This window comes from Anastrepha ludens, chromosome 6 (genome assembly GCF_028408465.1).
Source record: "Anastrepha ludens isolate Willacy chromosome 6, idAnaLude1.1, whole genome shotgun sequence".
NCBI classification, from domain to species: Eukaryota; Metazoa; Arthropoda; class Insecta; order Diptera; family Tephritidae; genus Anastrepha; species Anastrepha ludens.
Genome location: NC_071502.1, coordinates 77,697,145 through 77,721,463, shown reverse-complemented (window position 1 = coordinate 77,721,463; position 24,319 = coordinate 77,697,145). Strand labels below are relative to the sequence as shown.

At 34.2% G+C, this 24,319-nt stretch overlaps 3 protein-coding genes across 4 annotated transcripts in view; all 3 read left to right on the top strand.

Moving 5' to 3' along the window:
• The first annotated feature begins 6,010 nt into the window (after positions 1-6,010).
• Positions 6,011-6,706, top strand: LOC128867124 (jerky protein homolog-like). Its single transcript, XM_054108224.1, has one exon. The coding sequence runs from the start codon at positions 6,038-6,040 to the stop codon at positions 6,704-6,706; it is 669 nt and encodes a 222-aa protein (XP_053964199.1). The 5' UTR covers positions 6,011-6,037.
• A 128-nt stretch (positions 6,707-6,834) lies between these two features.
• On the top strand, positions 6,835-7,382 carry LOC128868715 (jerky protein homolog-like). The gene has a single exon (XM_054111139.1). It carries the CDS (start codon positions 6,953-6,955, stop codon positions 7,334-7,336), a length of 384 nt encoding a protein of 127 aa, XP_053967114.1. The 5' UTR covers positions 6,835-6,952; the 3' UTR covers positions 7,337-7,382.
• A 6,071-nt stretch (positions 7,383-13,453) lies between these two features.
• LOC128867782 (uncharacterized) overlaps positions 13,454-24,319 on the top strand; it is a 57,071-nt gene continuing 46,205 nt past the window's right edge. Inside the window, exons 1-2 of one of the 2 annotated variants that reach the window (XM_054109276.1) lie at positions 13,454-14,474; positions 18,685-18,834. The gene's annotated coding sequence lies outside the window, so the exon portion shown is untranslated. The remainder of the gene's footprint in view (positions 14,475-18,684; positions 18,835-24,319) is intronic. The other variant, XM_054109277.1, reaches the window with a different exon arrangement.

Sequence of the window (24,319 nt, the reverse complement as noted above, 5' to 3'; positions counted from 1 at the left end):
GTAGGCATACGCAAGAGGATACTCGTCAGTTCCAGTGAGAAGTTAGACTACGCGTGCCAAAGGCCACTTTAGCGGTACCGTGTTTTCCACTGTGATGCATACAATATCGTTGAACTGGACGCTGGGCTGAGGCGTCCGCCACTTTGCTCGCTGCTGTAGAATAGTCAGGCTTCAACGCTTCTGTTGAATGTAGGAGACGGTATTAATTTTTCATTGTTGTTTAGTGTTCAACAGTGTGCAGTGCGATCAAGGATGATGAGGATTACTAGGTTTGGTCAATAACTATGATGGAAAACAAAATTGTGCGAGCAACTTCGGCTGCCACGACACGGTGGACTCGGCAGCCGAAATATGCACGATAATTTCACTTATATTCACTCGTCCAATCAATTTGTTTTGTTAATGCTAACTGCTTTTCGTATATCACGAACATGTTCTTAGCTTTTTCGTAAGCAAACGGATTCATAACTCCGCCTACGTCAGCCCATTCGCTGATTCTGTCAAATTCGCTGAGAGCCGGCTAACAGTATGATATTGACCACACCATAGACATTCTTTTCAGCATGCAGGGCGATTACTCTGCGCTCACCAACACACTGGCAAAGCCAATTTGGTCGACCTCTGCTGAATAAGAATGGCATTAATAAATTTGTTACAAGGCAATATACATATGTATATATTTTTGAATCCATTTTTGATTTTCTTTTTCCATTATTTCATGCTCCATGTTTTCGAATTCAATTTTCAAATGTTCCACAACAATAAGTTTTATGTTAAGCAGTCATACTCGAATAACATATAAAGATATAAGTATTTATATACATACGTAAATAATAATTCACTGTTTATCAACTAACGTTGAGTGAAATTTTTGCTCAAGCAGCGCATGGTAAAGCCCACAATTTTAGACTTATTTTCACCTTAAGAATGAATGGTGAAACTGACCATGAAAATCTTAACTTTGGCTTAATCATAACTCGAATATGCATTGTAAAACATTTAGAGTACCGGAAACGTGCATTTTCACCACTTAGCTTCAATTCAAATGGTAAATCAAATATTTAGTACTTTGAACAAAATTAAATGATATATAATATTAGTAAGTATCACTCCACCATAGAGCACGTTAATTGTGTGTATGATTTCGCTAGACAAGCACTTGAGAGGCGGCAATTCTGTACAGCGGCATTTTTAGATATAACGCAAGCCTTCGATAAAGTCTGGCATGAAGGTCTGCTATACAAGCTTAAGCAGGGCTTACCGCACAACTGTTATATGCTCATAAAATCATATTTGCAAAATAGACATTTTCTTGTTAAAGTAAACAACGAAACCACTAACCTTCACGCAATCAGAGCAGGTGTACCACAAGGAAGTGTTCTAGGCCCCGTCTTGTACACTTTGTTCACGGCAGATCTTCCACTATCAAAGAACACATATACAGCCACGTATGCAGATGATACAGTCGTCATGGCCAGGAGTACCCTTCCCTCAATTGCTTCTGATTACCTACAAGAAAACCTTAACAGTGTTAGCGGCTGGATGAAAAAATGGCGCATAAAAGCTAACGAAAGCAAATCGACGCAGATAACATTCACTCTTCGAAATGGCTCATGTCCTGCCGTATCTCTTAACAGCGTTCCAATACCACAAACAGATAATGCCAAATATTTAGGTATTCTATTAGACCGGCGTCTTACTTGGCGATCGCATATATTTTTAAAGCGAAAGCAATTTGGACTGAAATTGCGATCACTACACTGGTTAATCGGCTACAATTCAGCACTTACACTAGACAATAAGGTGCTTATCTACAAAGCTATTCTGAAACCGATATGGACGTATGGCGTACAATTATGGGGCTCAGCAGCAAAATCAAATCTAGAAATCATGCTAAGATTTCAGTCAAAGGTGCTCCGTATGTGTGCCAATGCGCCATGGTTTGTACGAAACGAGATATTGCACCGTGACCTAAAAGTTACGACAGTTTTCGAAGAAATAAACAACCTCAGCCAGAGATACAACAACTGACTTGCCACTCATCCGAATAATCGAGCAAATAACCTTTCCAAGATAAGCTACTCCTCAAGATTAAAAAAATGTCAGCCTAACGATTTAATGCAAAGATTTAAACCGTAATATACGTAAATGCAAAAGTTGTAAAATTGTATAATATATGTATATGTTATATGTTGCTCATTATTAAGTAACGAATTCCACTGGGAATTCTTACTCTAAGCTATTCTTATTTAAATTGTAGGTAAAAATAGTACTTATTGTTATTGTTATGACAGATTGTATGGAATAAATGGAGTTCGAAAAAAAAAATATTAGCCCGGCAGTTAGATTATTTCTGTGGATTACAAAACTTGCTATGCGTGTACGTCTAAATCAACAATAAACAGTAGAACGGAAACGGATGTGAAGCGGAGCATGACTCCAATTATTGATATTACCTGTACAGGTATTACCTCTAATTCCTTTATTATTTATGGTTTTTTTAAAGAAAGAATCGACATAAATATAAAATACCAAAATCAAATGGAGCTTTCTAGGCAAAGCATAAACACACCTCAAAGGCGTAAACGTTCATTAATTTTTGGTTTCATCAAATATATAACATCTTGTTGCACTGTGCAATAAGAGAAGTACTTCTAGCACCTAAAATAAAAAAAAATACTCTTCAGATTAGTCGAAACTTTATATATCTATTGGGAATTATTATATACTAGTTAGGGCATTAACCGACCTAGTAGTGGTGCACTAAGGTCTTTGGATAAAGTTTATAAATATACATTGCAATTATACGAGATAAAGGATATAAGGAAAATAAGTAGGTTTGACATAGAAATGGTTGTTTGTTTGTTGTGTTTGATACTGTATTTAAGAGTATTAAAATGTTGTGTCTACTTCGCATAAAACTAAGACTAACATACTTACCCCATATTATCCCAATCATGGTAAAGTGCTCAAATTTGAGAGCTTCTTTTACAAAGAGGAGCAAGAAAGACTGAAAACAATCATTGTAACATGAATATTCTGGAACAATATGAGGCAAAAATGCTCCTTGAATCTGGCATCGTCTACACATCATACTCCTAAAAGGTGCCATTGCGGTGCTTCATGAATATATAATATTGTATAATATCAAACTTTCAATTTTAGATGGTACAGGCGCGATTCTAGGAATTCTAATAATTAATTACAAAAATAGTTAAAAAAATTAAAATTATATTAATTGCTTCGATATTTCGGAACAGCAATTTAAGATTTTGTTTGAAATATTATATATAATCATTTTTCAGTACAGCGCGGCTAATACCCGTATTTTTACTGGCCAAACTATCCAATAAACAAATCAGCAGTTCACTAATCCGCGTAACAACCGTTTGGAAAACTCCAATTTTTATCAGATTAACTGCCCCGGTAATCCGAATTAACGCTGCCGTCTGTCAGTGCTATGAGAACATCATTATTCTCCATGGTAACGCTAGCTCTCTCTTGGCGGCTGCCGTAGCCGAATGGGTAGGTGCGTGACTACCATTCGGGATTCACAAAGAGAACGTCAGTTCGAATCTCGGTGCAACACCAAAATTAAGAAAAACATTTTTCTAATAGCGGTCGCCCCTCGGCAGGCAATGGCAAACCTCCGAATGTATTTCTGCCATGAAAAATCTCCTCATAAAAATATCTGCCGTTCGGAGTCGGCTTGAAACTGTAGGTCCCTCCATTTGTGGAACAACATCAAGGCGCACACCATAAATAAGGGGAGGAGCTCGGCCAAATATCCAAAAAGGGTATACGCGCCAATTATATATATAAAGGGTTTTTCAATAAGGGCGAGTAGATGTTGAAATGGAATAAAATGGCGTTTGCTGTGTGGGACGTAGCGCCATCCTGCTGGAACCACATGTCGTCTAGGTCCATATGGTTCAATATGGGACATAAGAAATTGGAAGGGCCACCACGTCTACCGAAAAATGGGCGCAATGCGCGCAACGTTTGCGTTAATGAACACTCATTTTGATAATAAAGTTTTATCATTTGAACGTGCTGTTCAATCGTGTAACTTGCCATGATGATTTGGCATAAACAACTGAATAATAAACAAAAGGTTTGACAGATGTCACCAAAACAAAATGGCTGCCACAGAGCGCCAAAATCGACCCGCGCCAATTGAAAACCCCCTTATAACGCTAGCTCTCACAGAACAACTCGAACAATGAATTATTTGAAGGAGAAAAGGGTTGAATCATTGACTCATTGCCCATATTCACCAGACTTATCGCCTAATAACTGCTTCCTGCTCTCATCAGAGCATACTTGAAATGGCGATCAGTAACTTTCCCCACTTGCGTGGCCGCCGTAACCGAATGGATTGGTGCATGACTACTATTCGGAGGTGCGTAGGTTCGAATCTCCGTGAATGAAATACCAAAATGATAGAAAAAGTTGTTTTTAATAGCGGTCGAGCATTTCTCAGTGCACCATGCCCTCATCAGTCTTCTTTGGATGAAAAATTCGATTTCAGAAGGTCTTCCACTACGGGACGTGTAATCGACGTCAAACTCGCTATTTTTTTAACTTTTCAAACCATTTCCATGCTGTAGACTCGCCTATGATACCTTCTCCATACAAGTTGAAAATGTCCCGGGCTGCTTCGGCAACTTTTTGACCTCGATAAAATGCAAAGAAGAGCAGGTATCGAAAATGTTGATTTTTGCCTTCTGGGTATGTCATTCTAAGACTCAAAACTAATAAAAAATTTAATAACTTAAAAATACAATTAAGATAGTTTTGTAGAGCAGGAAGAGATCTATCGAATGAATACTTACCCTTTGCCAAACAGCAAACAAATCATCGAGATGCCCATAAGAAAATAGCAAGTCGAGATCCGTAGAAGAACGAAAACCCACCAGTCACTCAGAAACTTAATTAACAAACAAGAAACGATTTTGTTTTATATTCAGTGTTAATAGTTAGTGCATACTCTTCCATAAAAATAATATAGGCAATTAAACAATCTCTAAAAATGTAATACCATAGACCCAAATCGTTACTAATGTGCACATTTGTATATACAGTAGAATTCCGATTATCCGGATTCCAATTATCCGGACATTCGATTATCCGGATTTTTTTTCGTCAAAAAAAAAAAAAAATTTTTTTTATAATTTTTTTATGTTTTAACATTTTTTAAAGTTAAATTATTATGTAGTTTTAATTTTGTGATTGTAATATTTTTAATAAATTATATTAAGTAATTTAATATACCAAAAAACAAAAGGGCTTCGGAGATAAATTTTAATTGTCACTTGCACCAATGTTATAAAATAAATTACATATTTCTAAAAATATTTTTTCATTTAATAATAAATACATACTATTGATGAAAAGTAAACTTGAATTTCTAGACTATAATTTATTATTAATATTTTTTATATTATCTAAATTTTGAATGTGTAGAATGTGTAGAAACTATAGCATTTGCAAGTGCGTTTTTCGTCGAGTTTAAGAACGTTATCCCCTCCTCTGTAGATTTCACTTGACCGAGACGCATGCGGATACCGCGTTCTTCGGCGTGTACAAACTTGTATGCAAACAGCGGTTAAATTTTCGTCGCGTTTTCCAATCTTTATATATTTTTTATGTCTAAGTGATTTGTTTTAGTGTTTCGCGTACAGTTTTTGCGTAAAATGCCTTCTAAAAGAAATCGTGTTGTGCTTTCAATCACAGATAAAGTGAAAATAATTGAACAATTAAACAAAGGAGTGTCTAATAAATTTTTGGCTGAAACTTATAATGTAGGAATATCGACTATTTCGGATTTAAAGAAAAACAGTTCTGCAATTTTATATTAAAATTTGCTTCTAATTTGCAATTTGAGGATGGAAGTCCATCTAGAAAAAATATGAAAACTGCTGAAAATAAAGAACTTGAACAGGCAATGTTTAAATGGTTTTTACAGCAGCGTTCAATTGGAAATCCTCTTTCTGGACCTATTCTTTGTGAAAAAGCAAACATTTTTGCTGAGAAGATGGATAATTTGTCCGAATTTAAAGCGAGTGACGGTTGGCTGCGTAATTTTAAGGCTCGGCACGGCATTCGAGAGCTCGATTTGTGTGGAGAAAAGCTTTCTGCCGATAATACTGCAGCAGAAAAGTTTATTGAGGAATTTAAAACGAAAATTGAAAATTACGATCCTGAATTTGTTTTTAATGCGGATGAAACAGGCCTCAATTGGAAGGCACTACCTCGTAAAACTTTAGCTTCAAAGAGAGAAACAAGTGCTCCTGGTCACAAAGTTAGCAAAGATCGCGTGACAGTTCTTACTTGTGCCAATTCAACAGGCAATCATCGGCTTCCATTACTCTTAATTGGCAAATCCAAAAACCCAAGAGCTTTTAAAAACGTTAAAAAGCTTCCAGTTGTTTATAAAACCCAAAATAAAGCATGGATGACTTCTGCATTGTTTACGGAATGGTTTGATGACGTTTTTATTCCAGATGTTAAAAAGTATCAAAAGAAAATAAATAAAAAGGGGAATGTATTGCTTTTGCTGGACAATGCACCTACTCATCCTTCAGAAAGTTCACTTGAGAGAGAAAATGGTCGTTTCAAAGATCTTTTTCTGCCACCTAATGTGACCAGTTTGCTGCAACCTATGGATCAAGGCATCATTGAATGCATGAAACGACTTTACTAAAAACAACTGCTTCGTAAGCTACTGTTAGCCGATGAAAATGAAGAAGGTACTCTAATATATCATAAAAACATTAACATAAAAGATTGCTGCTACATGGTAGCTGATGCCTGGAATTCCGTAAAGGCGATAACTTTGAAGAGGGCTTGGAATAAAATAAATGGAATTTCAACACAACAGCAAATACAGGAAGAAAAAGAAAATGCAGAATTGAAGAACAACGAGGAAAGTGATAAAGATACTGATTCAATGTCTACGGAAAACCTGCAGAATATGATTACAAAAGTTCCAGGCTGTTCCGAGTGCAATGTAGAGGATATCGAAGATTGGTTACATTCTGATTCAATAGATCCTGGGTTCCAATTATTGAGTGACGATGAAATTATTCTGAGTACAAAAGAAGAATCATACCCAGTGGACACAGAAGATGACAATGATTCTACATTTGAATTAGAAGCTGGACCTTCTGCAAGTGAGGCGTTTGCTTGTTTTGAGACTGCCTTAAATTGGATGGAACGACAATCTGAATGCGACCATGTAGACCTTCTTGTCGTCAAGCGCTTGAAAGATCTAGCTGCTAAAAAGCGAGTTTCTTCATTAAAACAGCGTACATTGACAGAAATGTTTAAATAAAATTATTTTCTTTAATATCTAAAGTTAAATGAAGTAAAGTGAGTAAGTTCTTTTATTCTATTAAGTTATGATTAAGTAAAGCGAGTTTGTTCATTAATACACTTACATTGACAGAAATGTTTAAATAAAATTATTTTCTTTAATATCTAAAGTTAAATGAAGTAAAGTGAGTAAGTTCTTTTATTCTATTAAGTTATGATTAAGTAAAGCGAGTTTGTTCATTAATACACTTACATTGACAGAAATGTTTAAATAAAATTATTTTTTCAATAAAGTTACATATTTAATCTTACTTGCTTCATTGCTTAATAAGTAAAGTGATTTTAATGTTCTTATTAATGCTTTATTTCCCTATATATATAGCTTTTTTGGTCAAATCCGATTATCCGGATTTCCGATTATCCGGATCGAGTCTGGTCCCAATTGATCCGGATAATTGGAATTCTACTGTACATATATTTGCATCTACATATATATACAATATAAAAATACATAAATACATATAATCAGTTCGTATTTTGTGTAAAATTGTCTAAATATTTGGCCGTACTTGAATAAGCCATAATTAGCAACACAAACTACTTACCATTTGGCATAGCATAGGCGTATGTGTGCGTATGTATGTATGGATGTAGGTAATGCAAGCTAATGTAAATAGTTGCATTAACAAGTTTGAAAATAGGAAACACATACGTACGGCAAAATGAAGAAACCCAATAAAAATTGCGAACACACTTTTTGCACAATATTTATCTGACTTTGGAAGCTGACAAGTTCAAATTAAGGCAAGTCGTTAATGATCTTACGCAACTAGTTAATACTCCAAAGAGTAAATTCGTATGGATAGATTTAAAATCAAGTCCGCTAAACTGCAAAACTCTTTCAATTGAAATGGAAATTAAATGATCAGTCATTCCTTTGATATTACGCCGTTTTACTGAGAGATTAGTTTATAATTAATTACTCCATTTATATAGCATGGTATGTTCATTTATATTTAATTGTGCTGAGGGTTTATAAGGGTGAATAAGAGCCTAAGACAATGTGTTTAACTTCAATTCAGGCAAAAAGTAGTGCGTCAAAAAGCTGTTGGAGAGTAACTATTTGAGATATTTATATGCGTATAAAAAGTAAAAGTACTTATATGAAACATGCGTGCGATCAATTCTAACGTACGCTTCAGAAGCTAGGCAAACACAACAACAACACAATAGCAACACAGCAACAACTATTGAAATGCATACGCTTAGAGCTATCGCCGGCCACACTCTGTTCGATAGCAAACCGAATGAAGAGATGCCTGATATGCATAAACATACAAAACAGCCATTTTGAAGCATTTCACTCAATTTCATAGTTTAAATATTAACAGATATTTAATATTAAATATTCATGGATGTTGTATTTTTGTGAATAACAGGAAGTAAAATTCATAATAAAAGTAGAACTTTTTTCTATTAAATGAGAAGTTTTTTATTTTGTTAGCGAAGAGAGAAGTTAAAGGGTGAGTTTCAATGCATTTAACCATAGCTGAGGGCATGACGAAAAGGTGAAAATAATGGTCCTTATTATGAGCAACATTCGATCTTCGACTGTAGTCGAAAGTGCTGATCGAACGAATTTTCATTTGGTATTATGGTGATCATTCGTTGAAGAATAGGACTATTGTGAATTTCGATCGCTCGACGCATTTACAATAGATAATTTTTTCTCAGCTGATACAGCAAATCAAAATAAAAGAACAACCGATTGTGTTGAAATTCTTTGCTAAAAACATTTTTAAAAGTTAAAAAAAGTATTTTTTCTGAAAATCAGTACAACGGAGTTGTGGTGCGACGATTCATCGGACGATGAAAGACTAGCGAAACTAGCTAGAAGTAGTAAACAGTTGAGGGGCGCATCCAACACCCTAGAAATGGCTTCCACTGAGTAAGTTTAGAATTTTCAAAATGTGTTGACGTACTTAATATTACAGAAATTTCCTTACAGATTTTTATAGAACTTTAGATTATCTAAAGAGGCGTTTATGAACCTACTGTCCAGTACAGAAAACCAGTTGCAGCAGTGCACCCGAGCCAAATCCATTCCAAATATGTTAAAGCTAGCCACAGTTCTGCGATTTTGTGCTCAGGGATCGTACCAATTGAGTATTGGTAATGAAGGTATGCTAGGACTTGCTCAACCCACTGTGTCTGTTGTGCTATCGGAAATAATAGATGTCCTGGAGAATTATATTTGCCAAAGATGGATACAATTTAGTAGTACAGAGGCTGATCTGCAACAAAGAAAAGCACATTTTTATAGCAAATACAGCATAAGAAATGAAATTCTTAGAATATTACAGATAAATCTAAAAAGTATTAAATAGAAACCTTTACCTTTACCACAGTTTCTGTTTTATTTTTGTTATAAATTTTCTTTATTCAATTATTCGTCATTCGAAAAAAATATGTATTTCAGTTCCTCTACGTATTTCAGCACATACCTACCAAGGGAAAATAAAAATGTATTTCTATAAACATCACAAAAACAAAAAACCATTATGAAACTTAATCCATTTTGCTGCCGTTCTCACTGGTGGTCCCAATCAGCTCCGTTGTAAATTCCTCCCATTTTTTTGCTGCTTGAACTTTGGTGCAAATCCCTTTTGCGAATTGTGGATACGCCTTTCGCCCTGCATAAAATTAACAAAATTAGTATATATTTATTATTTGGTTACTATAAAACCATAAATAATCGCAAACAACTTACACTTTAACAAGTTTTCCCACTATACGCTACACGATCGAAAGCAAAATTGCATTCGACTCTAAATTCGGTAAACAACGAAAATTTCGATAGGGTTGCACCACTCATAATACCAAATTGACATTCGATTTTCGATCTTCGACAACCAGCGAATATCGAAGATCGAATGTAACTCATAATAGGGACCAATATCTCTAATCTACACTACCGGTCAAAAGTTTGGGTTCACTTACATTATTTTGGAATTTTACACAATCAAGTCGGCTTATTAGTGTTTTTTTTTTTAAACGTGCGTTCTGCTATTAGTTTGAGTTTAGGAGATTGTTATTCTTTACAAAGTGACTGTGGGAGACGCGTAGATCAAGCATGAACGTGTTATGACTTGCTGCATTCTGACAATGCGTGTAGTGCCTATTACGCGTAACATCTTATTGCTGCAAAACTCGCTTCAAGAATTTTATTTCTAATTGTTGGTGTCATCTTTGTTATCAAAAAGGTACGTAAAACAATTTTTTGTAATCCAAAAAATTTTTTAATTACATACAAGTCGACGTTATACAAAAACTATCTTCTAATTATTAAAATTTCAATAAAACTACATATTTTTTGTTTTATTATTTAAAATGGGTCGGAAAGCAGAGCTTAGTGTAGAAACACGAGAAGTCATTGTAGCACTACATGGAAAAGGCTATTCAACGTGAAAATTTGGTTCGAAATGTAATGTCTCTCAAAATGCTGGCATAAGAACATTACAAAGAAAGGGCGATACTGGGTGCAATCAGAGTCGTCATCGTTCTGGGAGGCGTAAAACTACGTCAAAAGGAGAGGATAAGTTTGTATGTGTTGTAAGCAAAAAACAAATCGTTTTCTAACAGCCCCTGAAATTCGCGAACAACTCAATTCCTCGCGCGAGGCTCCAGTATCTGTTTCGACGGTACAGCGACGACTAAGAAACTATGGCCTAAAAGGGTGCGTCGCCGCCAAAAAACCTTTACTTCGAAAGCAAAATAAAGTAAAGAGACTTAATTGGGCTAAAAAACATGAAGAGTGGACAAATGAACAATAGTCTAAAGTCTTGTTCCCGGAATAGTCCAAATTTGAAATTTTCAACAAACGACGCCGCCAATGTGTTCGTCGTTTTGTCGGTGAACGCATGATGCACCAATGTGTTGCTCCCACAGTTAAGCATGGTGGAGGGTTAGTGTTAGTCAGGGGATGCTTTGCTGGAGACAAAGTTGGAGATATTGTGCAAATTGGGGGTATCATGGGCAAACAAGTCTACCACAACATACTTCAACGGCACGCTTTTCCGTGTGGGAAAAGACTTGTGGGCAGCGGATTCGTTTTCCAGCAGGATAACGATCCTAAGCACACTTCATAATTTTGCCAGGATTACATTGCAGCCAAAGAAAATCAAAAACAACTCAAATATATGGAATGGCCTCCTCAGTCGCCGGATTGTAACCCGATCGAGTTGCTGTGGGACGAGTTGGACAGAGAAGTAAGAAAATTGCAACCTACTAATACAAAACAACTTTGGACATTTCTGTAAAATTGCTGGAATCAAATAACAGCAGAGTCTTTGCGAAAATTAATTGATAGGATGCCCCAATATGCGATGCTGTAATACGAGAAAAAGGCGGATATTTCGAGGAATCGAAAATATGAACAAATACTTGCGGGTTTCTTTAAAAGTTGACATATTTTGTATTAAACACAATTACTTTCTGTAAAATAACAATATTAAAAAATATTTGACGAAGAAAATCATGATTATTTGAAAAGTTTTTACAATTTTTCAAGTGAACCCAAACTTTTGACCGGTAGTGTATATTTATTTTTCTTATTCTTTGAATGGAGAAACATTTCTGCATTTTCCTTTCTTATGACGCACCATCTACGTTATGAGTGTAGGAAATACCGTGAAATATAATACAACAAACAGTTGAATATTTTGTCATAAACTTTTCACATAACCCATCTTGATATAAATACATAACATTCGCTCAGCTGCATTAAATTTTTTTGATTGATGTCGCACTGCCTTGTGTGGATATCGCTGCATACTGCACATCTTCATATACATATGTATGTATGTACATACATATATTTTTTGTGTGTTTTCTTGTAATAGTATATTACTTTACATTTTCCCTTTTCATAGCTCGATTATATGACATCTTTGAGTTGCCGTGAAGAGGTGCAACATAAATGACAATTTCCTTCACATTTGAAAAGCTGTTAAATATGATGATTAATTGTAATGATTACCGAATGGATTATTTTTTCGTTTAAGAATCCGTTAACGATTAGTTGCCATTATTTCTACTTTTTAATGGTTGATAACCGATTATAATAAAGAAAAATCATAAGTAATTACGTTTATTAACAATTGAAAACAAAAATTATATAATCAAAACAGTATTGCCAATAGTTTTTCAAAAATTATAATACTTTGAATATTTTTGCTTAAGAATATTATTACAACTTGGACAGACTGCTAAAAGTGAAAACATAATATTTTAACAAATAAAAAAATTACATGAAAAATTGAATAATGTCTGCATAAATTAAAGTGTTAAACATTTAAATTATTAATTATTTAAATTTCCTTTCAAAATTACTAGAGATCGACCGAACCTCCTCTTCCGCTATAACCGGAAGCAATAATTTAGTTGGGTTTCTGTAAAAAAAAGCCAAACTTTGGACGAATATTTCTGTGCATCTTTTTGTTCAAAATTTGTATAAGCTTTTAGTTTTCGTAACACTTTTTGAATACTAGTTTCCAGGCCCAAATTTCTTTTGAAAAAACTGCTTTAAAATATTTCGCTGCTCCTCCATCGATAAGAGAACAATTTTTCGGTACTGCACGTCAGCACTACGAGTATATCGGTAGAAGGTGCCACTGACAAGGTGAAAATGCCGATAAACCAAAGAGCTCTGGAAAATGTTCGGTTCGGTATCGGTTTGACTTCACTTGAAATTCAAATATGGATGTTTGGTCGTTTATGTTCACAAACAATAGCAGCGTGACATTTTGCAAAGTTTTGATTATGTACTTATTTTTATTAATTTTTTTAGATAGAAATATAGTTCCTACTACTACAAAAACCATAAAACTCAAAGCTTGAAACTCTTCAAAATAAAAAAAAAGTTCAACAAATTTCCTACAAAATTGCAATATCTAAAAATTCGTACACACACATTTCGCTAATTTTATGCACCACGTAACAATTTTATATTCTCTAAACGTTAATAAACCAAACATGAAACTATGTTTTTAATGGTGAAATTGTAAAAATAATTATACATAATCAAAAGTAATAAAAACTAATCAAATCATGATTAAAAAAGTAATTTAATCGTTGTGTATCGTATCGTAATCTTAATTTAACAGCTCTGCACTTGCGACTCGTTTTTTAAAACCTGTTAGGAGTAATTTTTTGCCATGTGCTGAAAAGGTGGACATTCTGTTGTGTTTCTTATATGAAAGAAGAAGCTGTCTGTGGTCAGTACCTCAGTACAAAAGGATGATTGAATTGTAACTTCCGAGTACTTAATCAATATCATGGAGTTTAATTGGCGCGTAAGACGCCGAAAGTATTTAGTCATGCGATGTCCGAATCCAATGCAATCTAACTATGTACGAGTATAAGAGAAAAAGTGTTTTCTAGCCGCAAGTAAATTTTCTGAAATGTTCGAACCACGTGTAAATGGAACACGGGAGCTTTAATAGCCTCCAAACTCACCCGCCGTGACAAAACCTTCACTGTTGGACAATGTTCAGTGTAGTTCCCGCAATTAATTAGTATAACTTAGCATTGACTCTTCTCCAACGCAGTGGAAAGATAAAAGTCATAAAAGGCAGGTTGTGCTATTTACTTCTCTCGAATAAATTGACTCCACCTTATGATTATTTGTATATATATGGCTCAATGTACTCATTTGTGTTGCCACTGGTGATACATTTACTAAATACAAGAAAATTTACCTACAGCAACTAGTCACGCTTACAACGCTTGCCTAAAAAGGCCCGCCCGTAATTAATAAACACAAACACTGGCGCTGAAATATCGGAAGACGAGATTATACCATTTAAGAAGACAGCGATCAAAATAAAACACAAATGTTAAATAATACAATAAAAAAATAACACAGGTACACACACACACATATATGTACATGTAGTTCGATATGATGTGAGTGAAAGCGTTGAGGAAAACGAAGCGGTTGACGTTGTTGGCATCGGTGCTGTGGGCATGGCAGTCGAACATTGAGTGAGCGAGGTGATGAAACCAGTGTTAAGGGAAAATTGATGAAAAATTACACTGCTTTATAATAGCATTTTACGCGCTTTTATTTGGGGTCGCTTGCCTTGTTTGTTTTTAAAGTAAGTAAAGCAATAAGGTCATTCACTAGCTCATTTGGGTTTTGACTAAGTCTTCACTGCATTGACTGATTTAATTTACTTTTGTTTAATAATATTCGAGTATATGCCTTTTTTTCATTCCGTAATGCTGCAGAAAGTATTTTTTTTAACTTCATTTAATAAAACAGTCTGTCATTTCATTACAATTTCGAAAAGGTGATATGTGCAAGAACTTCCAATAGAATCTGCATTTTTGTACTTGAAGTCTACATTTTATATATTTGTGGTATATCAGTCTGCGTGGGACGTTGGTTTGGTGAAATAGGTTTGGTACCCGAGGATTTGGATGGTTAGCAAGTCGATTGTTATATCTTATGATGATGTTGCACATTTCTTCATGTACCGATAGCACTCCAAGATCACGATGAATTATATCGTTGCAGACAAAACATGGCGCATTGATACACATGCCTCTGAAACCTCTGTATGAGGTCAGAATTTGATTTTGAAGATGAACCCCAGATTTAAAGAAAACGAAGTTTCAGCTTTGAAAAAATATATATCGCCTCGTAAAATATCGATCAAAATAAATGCATAAGTATTATCCTGGATTATGTGGCTGATAATCTGCACAGCTGTGTTCTACATAATAGGAGTGCCCGTGCCAACTATATTCTATCACAATTCACTAGCAAAGTATTTTTACACATTCATTTCTGTGTGAGACTTGTTTCTGTGCTGTTCAAAAAATATGAGTGTGAGTTATAAACTACTATACAAAATTTATTATTTAGCATTTCATGTAGAAAACTGAAAGGTAAGTACAAAAAAATAAGTTGGATAGGATCGAGTAAAATTTAAGCATTTCGCTCTGTTTTTACTTTCTAATAGTGGGTCAAGGAAAACACTTTAGCGAGGAAGAGCACCAAATCATTAAATATCTTCGAAAAACAGGTAAACATATAGACTCTATATTATAGAGAAATGAAGGAAATACTTCGGTGTTCTGATCAAATGACAGCGAACGGCCTGTTTTGTATTTTATAAAGATATACCAGAAAAGCGTAGTCGTAAACAACCAGGGAAGACGATCGACATACCTATACTATGAGTCTCTAAAAAAGACCCTTCAGCGTCATCTACGGAAATATAAAACCGTTTAGATCTTAATGTAAGTGGCGTAAAAGGTCGTAGACGCTTCTTGAAGCACTAATTATATGAGAAGTCCACGGAACTTTCCTTTGTTGACAAAAAGCACGCTGCGTACCTACACGTAAATTGGCCAAAGGAAAAATGGAAAAATATTTTGTGGACGAATGAAACTAGGCTGGTTCTATTTAGAGGAACTGGGACTAGACAGTAAGTCCGTCGTACGCGAAATGCTGAATATAATTGCCAATACAAGGTCAAGACAGTTAAACATGGCATTGCAAATGAGGAAGTTGTTCTTATAGTGACCTTGGACTCATCCACTTGATAAAAGAAACAATGGATCAGCATGTGTATATAGGAATTTTAGAAAATGTAATGTTACCATACGCTGAATAGAATTTGCCATTGTAGTGATTGTTCCAGCAATATAACTACCAAAAATTCACAACAACAAAATTTGCCAAGGAGTGGTTTCGGGTCAAGGGAGTTGAGGTCATGTTGTGGCCTGCTGAGTCGCCTGACCTCAACTCTATAAAAAATCTATGAACGTATATAAAAAGAGCGTTGCTGAATGTAGACCATCAAATTCCACAGATCTATGGAACACAGTCCAGGAGGCATGGAAACAAATCCCACTGAAAAGGTGCATGATCTCATCGATTCCATGCCTCGCAGTTGCGCAGCAGTAATAAAAAATTGTGGTTATTCAACTAAATATTAGCAAAACTAAGACAAATAGCTTATAATTATTAGTTAAATATTGTTTTATTGTATTATTTGATTTATTGAGTCTCATGCTAAACCCTTATTATTTTGAACAGTGAATTATTGAGTTAATGTATTAAAATATTTGTTTTCTTATTTTTCTTAATATCAATAAAAAAGTTTAAGTGTATGGAGAGACTGTATGAAGTGAACAATTTCTGGAAAAGAAATTATTGAATAAAATTACATAGTTTTACAATAAATATAACCTTTTGTTTTATGTTGAGGCCACTCCTATTATTTTAAACACAACTGTACTTTTAGATGACATTTTTAAAAAGAACAAGGAACTACTATGAAAATATCTTTCTGCACATATTATCGCTCCTAGTCGGGGCATGGGTAATTTTGAAGTGGGCAGTCGCTCAAATTACTCGAATACTTGAAATTTTTTCATTTGCAGAAAATGTTCAAGAGCGCCATAATAAAAGAGTTTCAAAGTCACTTCAAACTTACCAAATTTAATGCGCTATAACACTGCGGCTTCTAAGAATGCCGATTAAAAAGTTTGAAACTTTGTGTTATACGTGTTTTTTTAGTATTGGTGTGAACTATATTTTTCTATAATAAAAAATAAATAAAACATTATTAAATAATCAAAACTTTGCATTATTGCGCGCTGCTATTATTGTGAACACATCTGTACATACGAGCATTTAGATTTTGCTCTATAATATATATTTTTTTATTTCATCTAAAAACTACAGCTCATTGCAGATTATAACAACCAAATAAATATATTAAAAAATATTAAACCAAAGTAAAGTAAATCTTTCAAATGCACTGAAGATTTAATCAAAATAAGCTGTCGAATGCCCCTTGTAGTATTAACAATATTAAAAAACAAAACTAAAAATAAAAAAGTAAATAAAAAATTAACGAATAATCAAAACTTTGCAAATGTCGCCATCTTATTATTGGGAACACTCAAGAATGATAGAAACAAGATTGCGCCCATCAAGAGTGCGTGACGTCACGTTTGCCGGGTTGTGCAGTGTTGCCAACCATTTGCTCTTCGCAATAAATTTAGTGCTCTTTTATACCCAAAATGCGAAAATGTTTAAGCTTCGTGTTTGTTTCTTTTTTTTAATTCAAAGCTACCGAAACTGCAAGTAAAAAAAAAACTATATCATTAATCAAAATAATGTTAAAACAGGTCACTCTGAGAAGATTTTAGTGCTAATGAAAATTTGTTGATACTTATAAAATTTGATAATTTAAAAGTGCAAATTTAATTTTTGGCTCCGTTTAAGGTTATGCAAGAATATTAAGTCTTCTTCTCTCCAAACTTCTTAAGATTGAAAACCTTTTTACACACTTTAAAAAGCGTTTGAACTTACTGAAAGCGAATTAAAACCATAGAGGTGTAATCGTTTCTTCCGGTCATCAATTCTTAATGGGACATAGGGCATTAAGAGGTGTATTCATAGTAAAAAAAGCAAAAAAATTGCGGAAAATACAAAAGAAAAGATAACGACAGTTTTATAAAAAGAGTACATAACCTCAAATATAGCAAAAAAGTCATTCCCTTAACAAAAGAATTTCGCTTAACCAAAAAAAAACTAATAAATTAAATTGTACATAACCATAACACATGTGTATAAAAAAACGCACATTTTAAAAACAATTTGTAACGCTTACAAAGTTCTTTAAGTAATCCAATAAAATATTGGTATTTTATTTTCTTTAAATGGGCATTTTAGTGCGTTTTTATATCCAAAGCTAGGCAACACTGCAGTAGCGAGAGAGAGATTTGACTGCTGAATGCAGAAGAACACCAACAGCAACTGCATTCGCGGGCAATGTTATAAGGTATTAAATAAAATTAAACTAAATAAAACTGAGTGAATTATTGAACTAATTAAAAAAAGAAGTATATTTTACAAAATTATAAACATTACTTTTAATTAGAACAGGCTAGAAAAATGTTAAGAAGAACGAACTAAAACTCCGAGACTAAATAACAAAAAAAATGCTAAATCAAGTTACGAAAATGGTAATCTCTCCATGCTGGTGCTAAAACGATGTAACTCATTGTTGAATTCGCTGAGCGCAAGGCAACGGTACCACGATAGGCGCAATCTCATTATTATTTCCATCATGTGGAACACTGTTATGTTTCGTTCATTGAAAATCACAAGGTTTAAATACTTTATTAAAAAATGAAAAAGTAATACTCTAAGTAAACATTTATTTTACAAATTTAGTTTTCAAAGTGTTTCAATAGTTTACTCTGGTCTAAAAATTCAATAATATCACGAAAAGGAACACCTTAGTGCGCACAATATTTTGTTTTTTTTTTTCTGTATTTTAGGCGGAGCAAATACTTTTGGTGACACAGATCCCACGATATTAAGAAGTTGGCAGAGGCGATGAAAAAGTCTCTTACAATTGGAACAATTGGAACAAATGTAACAACAAAATTAATTCAATATTAACAAAGAGCAATGTTAACAAGGCAACAGTGAGTATACTACAAAAGTTAATGCTATTTTGTCTTCATCCGTGCGAGTTGCAAACTCATTGCCAGCGCTAAGTATTTGTTGTTATAATTGAGTGAAAAAATCTGATTAAAATTGTATTCTATAGCTATAGCACTGCATAACAAGACATAGGTATTATTAAAAAAACTTAGTATAAAAACATAATGTAGGGACCTAGTACATCTACACTTGAGCTTTGCTTTTATGAGAAACAGTGTATTTATCGGCTGGCTAAAGAAAATATATGTATATCAGTATAAATATACTTGAAGGTCCTTTTGTTGCGGCACTTTAATGAAAAAAATAAAAAAGTGTTTTTAAAAAGTAGACGTACAGGTTTTAACATAAAATATTATAAAAAAAAACGTTAAGAAAATATTAGAAAGAATGACAGATATTTCATTTAAAAAAACTCTATACCAAAGTGTTCAAATTGAATAAAACTCAGAATCATAAATCTTTTTTTTCATTTATTTATTTATTTTATTGACACCAATGTGCATGATACTTGGATCAATAGACATGGAATCGTTCGTCTTATCTATCGCATACAATGCACAGTGATTCAAAATACATCAGATTTTTCCAGAATAAGTTTCCATTTCACATCTCCTTTTTCGGATAATCCTCAACGAAATTTGCGACGGCATTCCACTTTTCTTCGCCTATCATCATTTCCTCGATTATTTCTTCAGGTGTGAATACACCAATAGCTCGTTGCAGAGTTGTTCCCTTTATGTTCCACCTCTCACATTTGAAGAAGGTGTGCTCCACATCATCGTGTTCAGTATCTCCGTAAATGCAATTTGATAGGTTCACCTTTCGCATTCGCCGCATAAACTGAGGTGGTAGTTAACTTCGCCGTGATTTCTTCTACCTACTTTTTTAAATTGGATATTAATCGCTGTCCATTTACCATACCGTTCAGAATTCCATCTTGTCTGTGTGGTTAATACACATTTATTTGCAGTTAGTACACAAAGTATTCAAAATATAATTTCATATAATACATTTTTTTATAATTTTATATAATAATCTTTGAATGCGCCCGAAAGTTTAAATGAAAAGCAGCACACGTGGGAAAAAGCAGATGTTCTTAAAATAACGGTACTCCAACGGTGTATCAGCGGTATAATGAAATGCAGGGTGCATATATGTGGCTATAACTTCGCGAAATCATTATCTTTTTTTCGCTCTTTTTCAGATAAGGTATGGAGATTTACAACTTCGTTCATAAGATTCGCCGTCAAATGAAGGCATCTGGAACGCTCTAACCCTGTCAGATCTGGAGAATTTATTCATTGACGAGGACCCTTCAAAATCATCTTCGATCTCCGAAATAAATATTACGTTATGCGCAGAAGACTATTTATGTCGTAGCGTACACAAAAACAGCGAGTTATCCAATCTATAGTAAACGTCTTCTAAACAAAATTAAACGCCCTGAGGCGTCTGAGATGTTATAGTTTTAGTCTGACGTCATACTTATTTACTCAAGGGTTTCGTATAATTCTGATGAATATATCGAGGTTCTAGAGAAAGCCTGAATTGATATTGTACGCGGTGACAGCCGATACATCTTTCAGCAAGACTGCTCCGGCATACATAACGATGGAGATGCAAGATTGGGCGGCTAAAAATTCCCATGACCACATAACTCCGAACTTACGAACGCCTAACTCCCAAGACTTTAATCCCCTGAATTACTACGAGTGGGGTGCAGTTGAACGTGAAACCAATAAGCATTCTCATAACACCATTTCTTCCTTGAAAGCTGCAATTAATACCGTTATGGTGAATATGAATAAAAAGCATTTGATTCGAGCATGCAATTGTTGCCGGACCTGGCTCGATGAGTTTATTGCAGGTCATGGAAATTTTATTGAATGATTTTATAGATATATAATAAGTTAATAAAAATTTGTGAAGTTCCAATAGATTTTGTTCGAAATAAAAGCTAATTATTTGTACTTCCAAGTTGTCCTCAAATACCTTATGCACCCTATACAATCAATTTTATTAAACTTATTACAAATAAACTTTTGGGAGTAGTGAATGTTGAATTTTTATAATTATCGCCGCACTCGTGATACTGTACAACTCCCTGCCGTGTAAGCTGCCACCTCCGCACCAGTTTCATAAATGTGTTACACAAACTTCCGTATTTCAGATCTATTGGGAGCTTCATTTCCCAAGAAACGCAAATAAGATTACAATATTTTCCAATATTGTTCATGTGTACGGCTAATTAGTTTTTGCGGATGTTTAAGCTCAATGGCAGTCAAGATTTTAAGAAAATGAGACGTGTCCTCTGAGTTTGCGCCAGTCGTAGCTGACTATGTTTGCTTGCGATATATCGACCTGAGTTCGATTGTTGACAGAAAATATCGAAATAGTAGAAAAAGTGTTTTTAAAAAGTGGCGTCATTTGACAAATCATCTACTTTTTTTAACCCAACTGTCGTTCGAAGGCATAAAACTATTGGGCGCTCTATTTGTAGACCAAATCCAAAGCACACAGGGACGATTACGTACAATAAATCCGCCATACCCTTATTATCTTCCTGCTGGGCAAGTCAAAATCATCAGATACATTTTTCTACAATACTATTCATGTGCATGCATATAAGTATATGTACGTATGTATATGTAGATATACATACATATATTGCCGGAAATGCAAGTAAACTAATCTTTTCATTTTATAAATCAAGTTCAAGTTTGCCATGTGCTCACTCAGCACCACTTTTTTAAAGCGTAATTGCCTAATGGCTGCATTTTCCAAAGGAAACAAAATAGCTGGCGGTTCAAAGAAAAATGGTTTCATAAAATGTTGCATTCGAGCCAAGTTGCGGCAATTATCAGCAATAACGGGCTTGGAATTGTTGGCCTGTATAACTGTAAACTTGTAGGCATGAAAAATTTTGACGTTCTTCTTCACGACGATTGCTTGTTGTACTCTGCCACAAGCCTTGTTGCCGCCACTTCGTTCACGTGTTGAGCTCATTTAACAATATTTAGCCTTTTTGCATCAAAACAGAAATCACAGTTATGCAAAAAAAGAGCCTTCCGCCTGCTTAATATGGATTTGAATTCATTCCTCTTTGCGGCGAAGAGTATCAAACACGAAAGTGCATGCATTGACGCTACAAAACTTCCGTCGTAGGCATAACCAGTTGTCGAAGATGGCTATACTCGCACTAACTCTTAACGGGCCGCATTGATTTGCCGGATGTTGCGTCGTAACGGCTACGACTTAGACAGTCGCCCAACCTGTTATTTTTCGTTATTTGCTATTTTGGTGCCACATAAACTCGTCTGATAATAAACACTTACTCACTTATTGTTTTTACTTGTTGCTTCATAGTTTTATAGGTGTGTGCGACTCAGACGTAATACTTGTGGAAATGCCTCGGTTTTTTTTTTTGCGTTTTCAAATTCTATTTATGGTCTCTGAGGAGCGTATACTCGTATGCAATCAAAACAATGCGAATGACACGATTAACAACATGATCGAAAAAGAATCACCTCATTGATTTATGTGGAATGGTCCATAGCTCTCTAAAGGAAATACCAGACATATAAAAACATAAGGATATGATATGAAACGTTAGGTTTGATATACACTGGCGAAATAATTATAGCACTAGAACTTAGGAACAAGTTTTGAAAATTTTCTTGTTTTTGTATTTATTTTTAATAGTTTTTTTTTTCATTCTCCTACGAATACCGAATATATAAATCCGAGTTCAAACTTTTCGTAGATATGTAAAAATGCAACAAATATTCTTCAAAATGTAACGCTTTTTAATCAAAAATTATAGAAAAATTTCGGCTATATAAAACTTCGCATTGTATTTTGGTAGAATAAAGTGCAAGGTTGAAGTACGCCAAAAATATCGTTGATTTTTTATAAGCTTTCGAGTTTTTTACGAACTTTCGTTTTTGTGAGAGAATAAACTCACAGTGAGCCTGCCCTTGACAACATGCCTTTTTGACAATTCGTATGTGTTGGTAGTTTACTTCCTTATGAAAAGCAAAAGGTAAACGTGCCTAAGAATTTTATATGATATTTCAATCAGTGATAATGATTCAATAATAAATAAAAAGTTCGTTCAGTAACCAGCTTTCTCGTTCCCTCTTGACGAATTGGCTCCCTTAGCAAGACACTGAGTTCCTAGCTCCAGAAATCTTGAGAAAAGGGAAACAAAAATAGTTGTAGAAAAATATTTAATTTTCAAAATGGTGTGCTTAAGAGCAACAACATACTGCTTAATTACGGGCATCGTTGAGTCATTGGGGCAATGCGCGCCCAAAGGGACTTTTAGACCATCCGAGACCGATGCATTTCAAATATAGGTTGCGGAAGTACTTACCAAGTTACTTTAAAAATACCTAATTTACCAAGAATGATGCATTAAGCAACATGCAATTGATCACAGACCGCAACACCTTGTGGTTTGTCACTCATGACAACGTGTAAACGGATGAGGTGGGGATCATGAAGGAATTCATGTCAAGAGCTAGCATTTCGAAAGAGTTGCAGTAGGCAGAATAATTGGATATTCCTGACGCGATCGATGCATCAATTAATTAAAAAATTACACAAATAAAAAAAATAGTATTATTATTATTTATTAGAGCAATATGAAATATAACACTAATTGATAGAGCACACTAGCTACTTAGGCCTACGGTGCTGGAAAAAAAAAAATATTGAAAACGCTCTCTAAATATGATAATAATCGAAACTCCAAGCCTACATAGGAAAAGCGTAGTAAAGTAAGGTGTAAGTATGTTCAAAGTTTCTTTTTGGCCAATAAAATGTATGATGAATTCATTTCTTCCCTATTTTGCTGAGGTCATTAAGACCCATAATAGTTTCATATTAGCGAAACTTCGCAGCTTTGCGATCGGTTTTAATTTTAAAAATTAATTCACAAAATATAATTCTTGAACTAAATTAATTAATTTTTGTTGCAGTATAACACTTGGGAATTTCTGCTAATAACTTCTTTTGTACCAAATATTTATATATACAAATAAATATTTATACATATGTGCCAAATATGTTTACGTTGCCCATAGAATATAATATGTTATTTATATTTAAATATTTTAAATCGCTTGCAATTTATTTCCATTTAAGTAAAAAATTATTTTTTTTGCTTTCAAAAATGATTAATTTTTTTATACTTTCTTTACCTTTTTAAATGAAACCTTTTAATAATTGAATCATGTAAAACAAGGCGCATTCATTAAAGGTGGTGGCACTAGACCAATAACAATGTTTTGTACGTTTGATTGTCAAAGCAAAGTATTGGCAAAGTAGAAGTAAGAAAAAATGAATTCGCCTTGTTTCATTCTGGACTGACAGCCACATGGACACGGCGAAAGAACAAAATAAGTCAGCTGATTTACCGATACCACATTTAATAGATTCACTTTGATGTAAAATGATACAAAA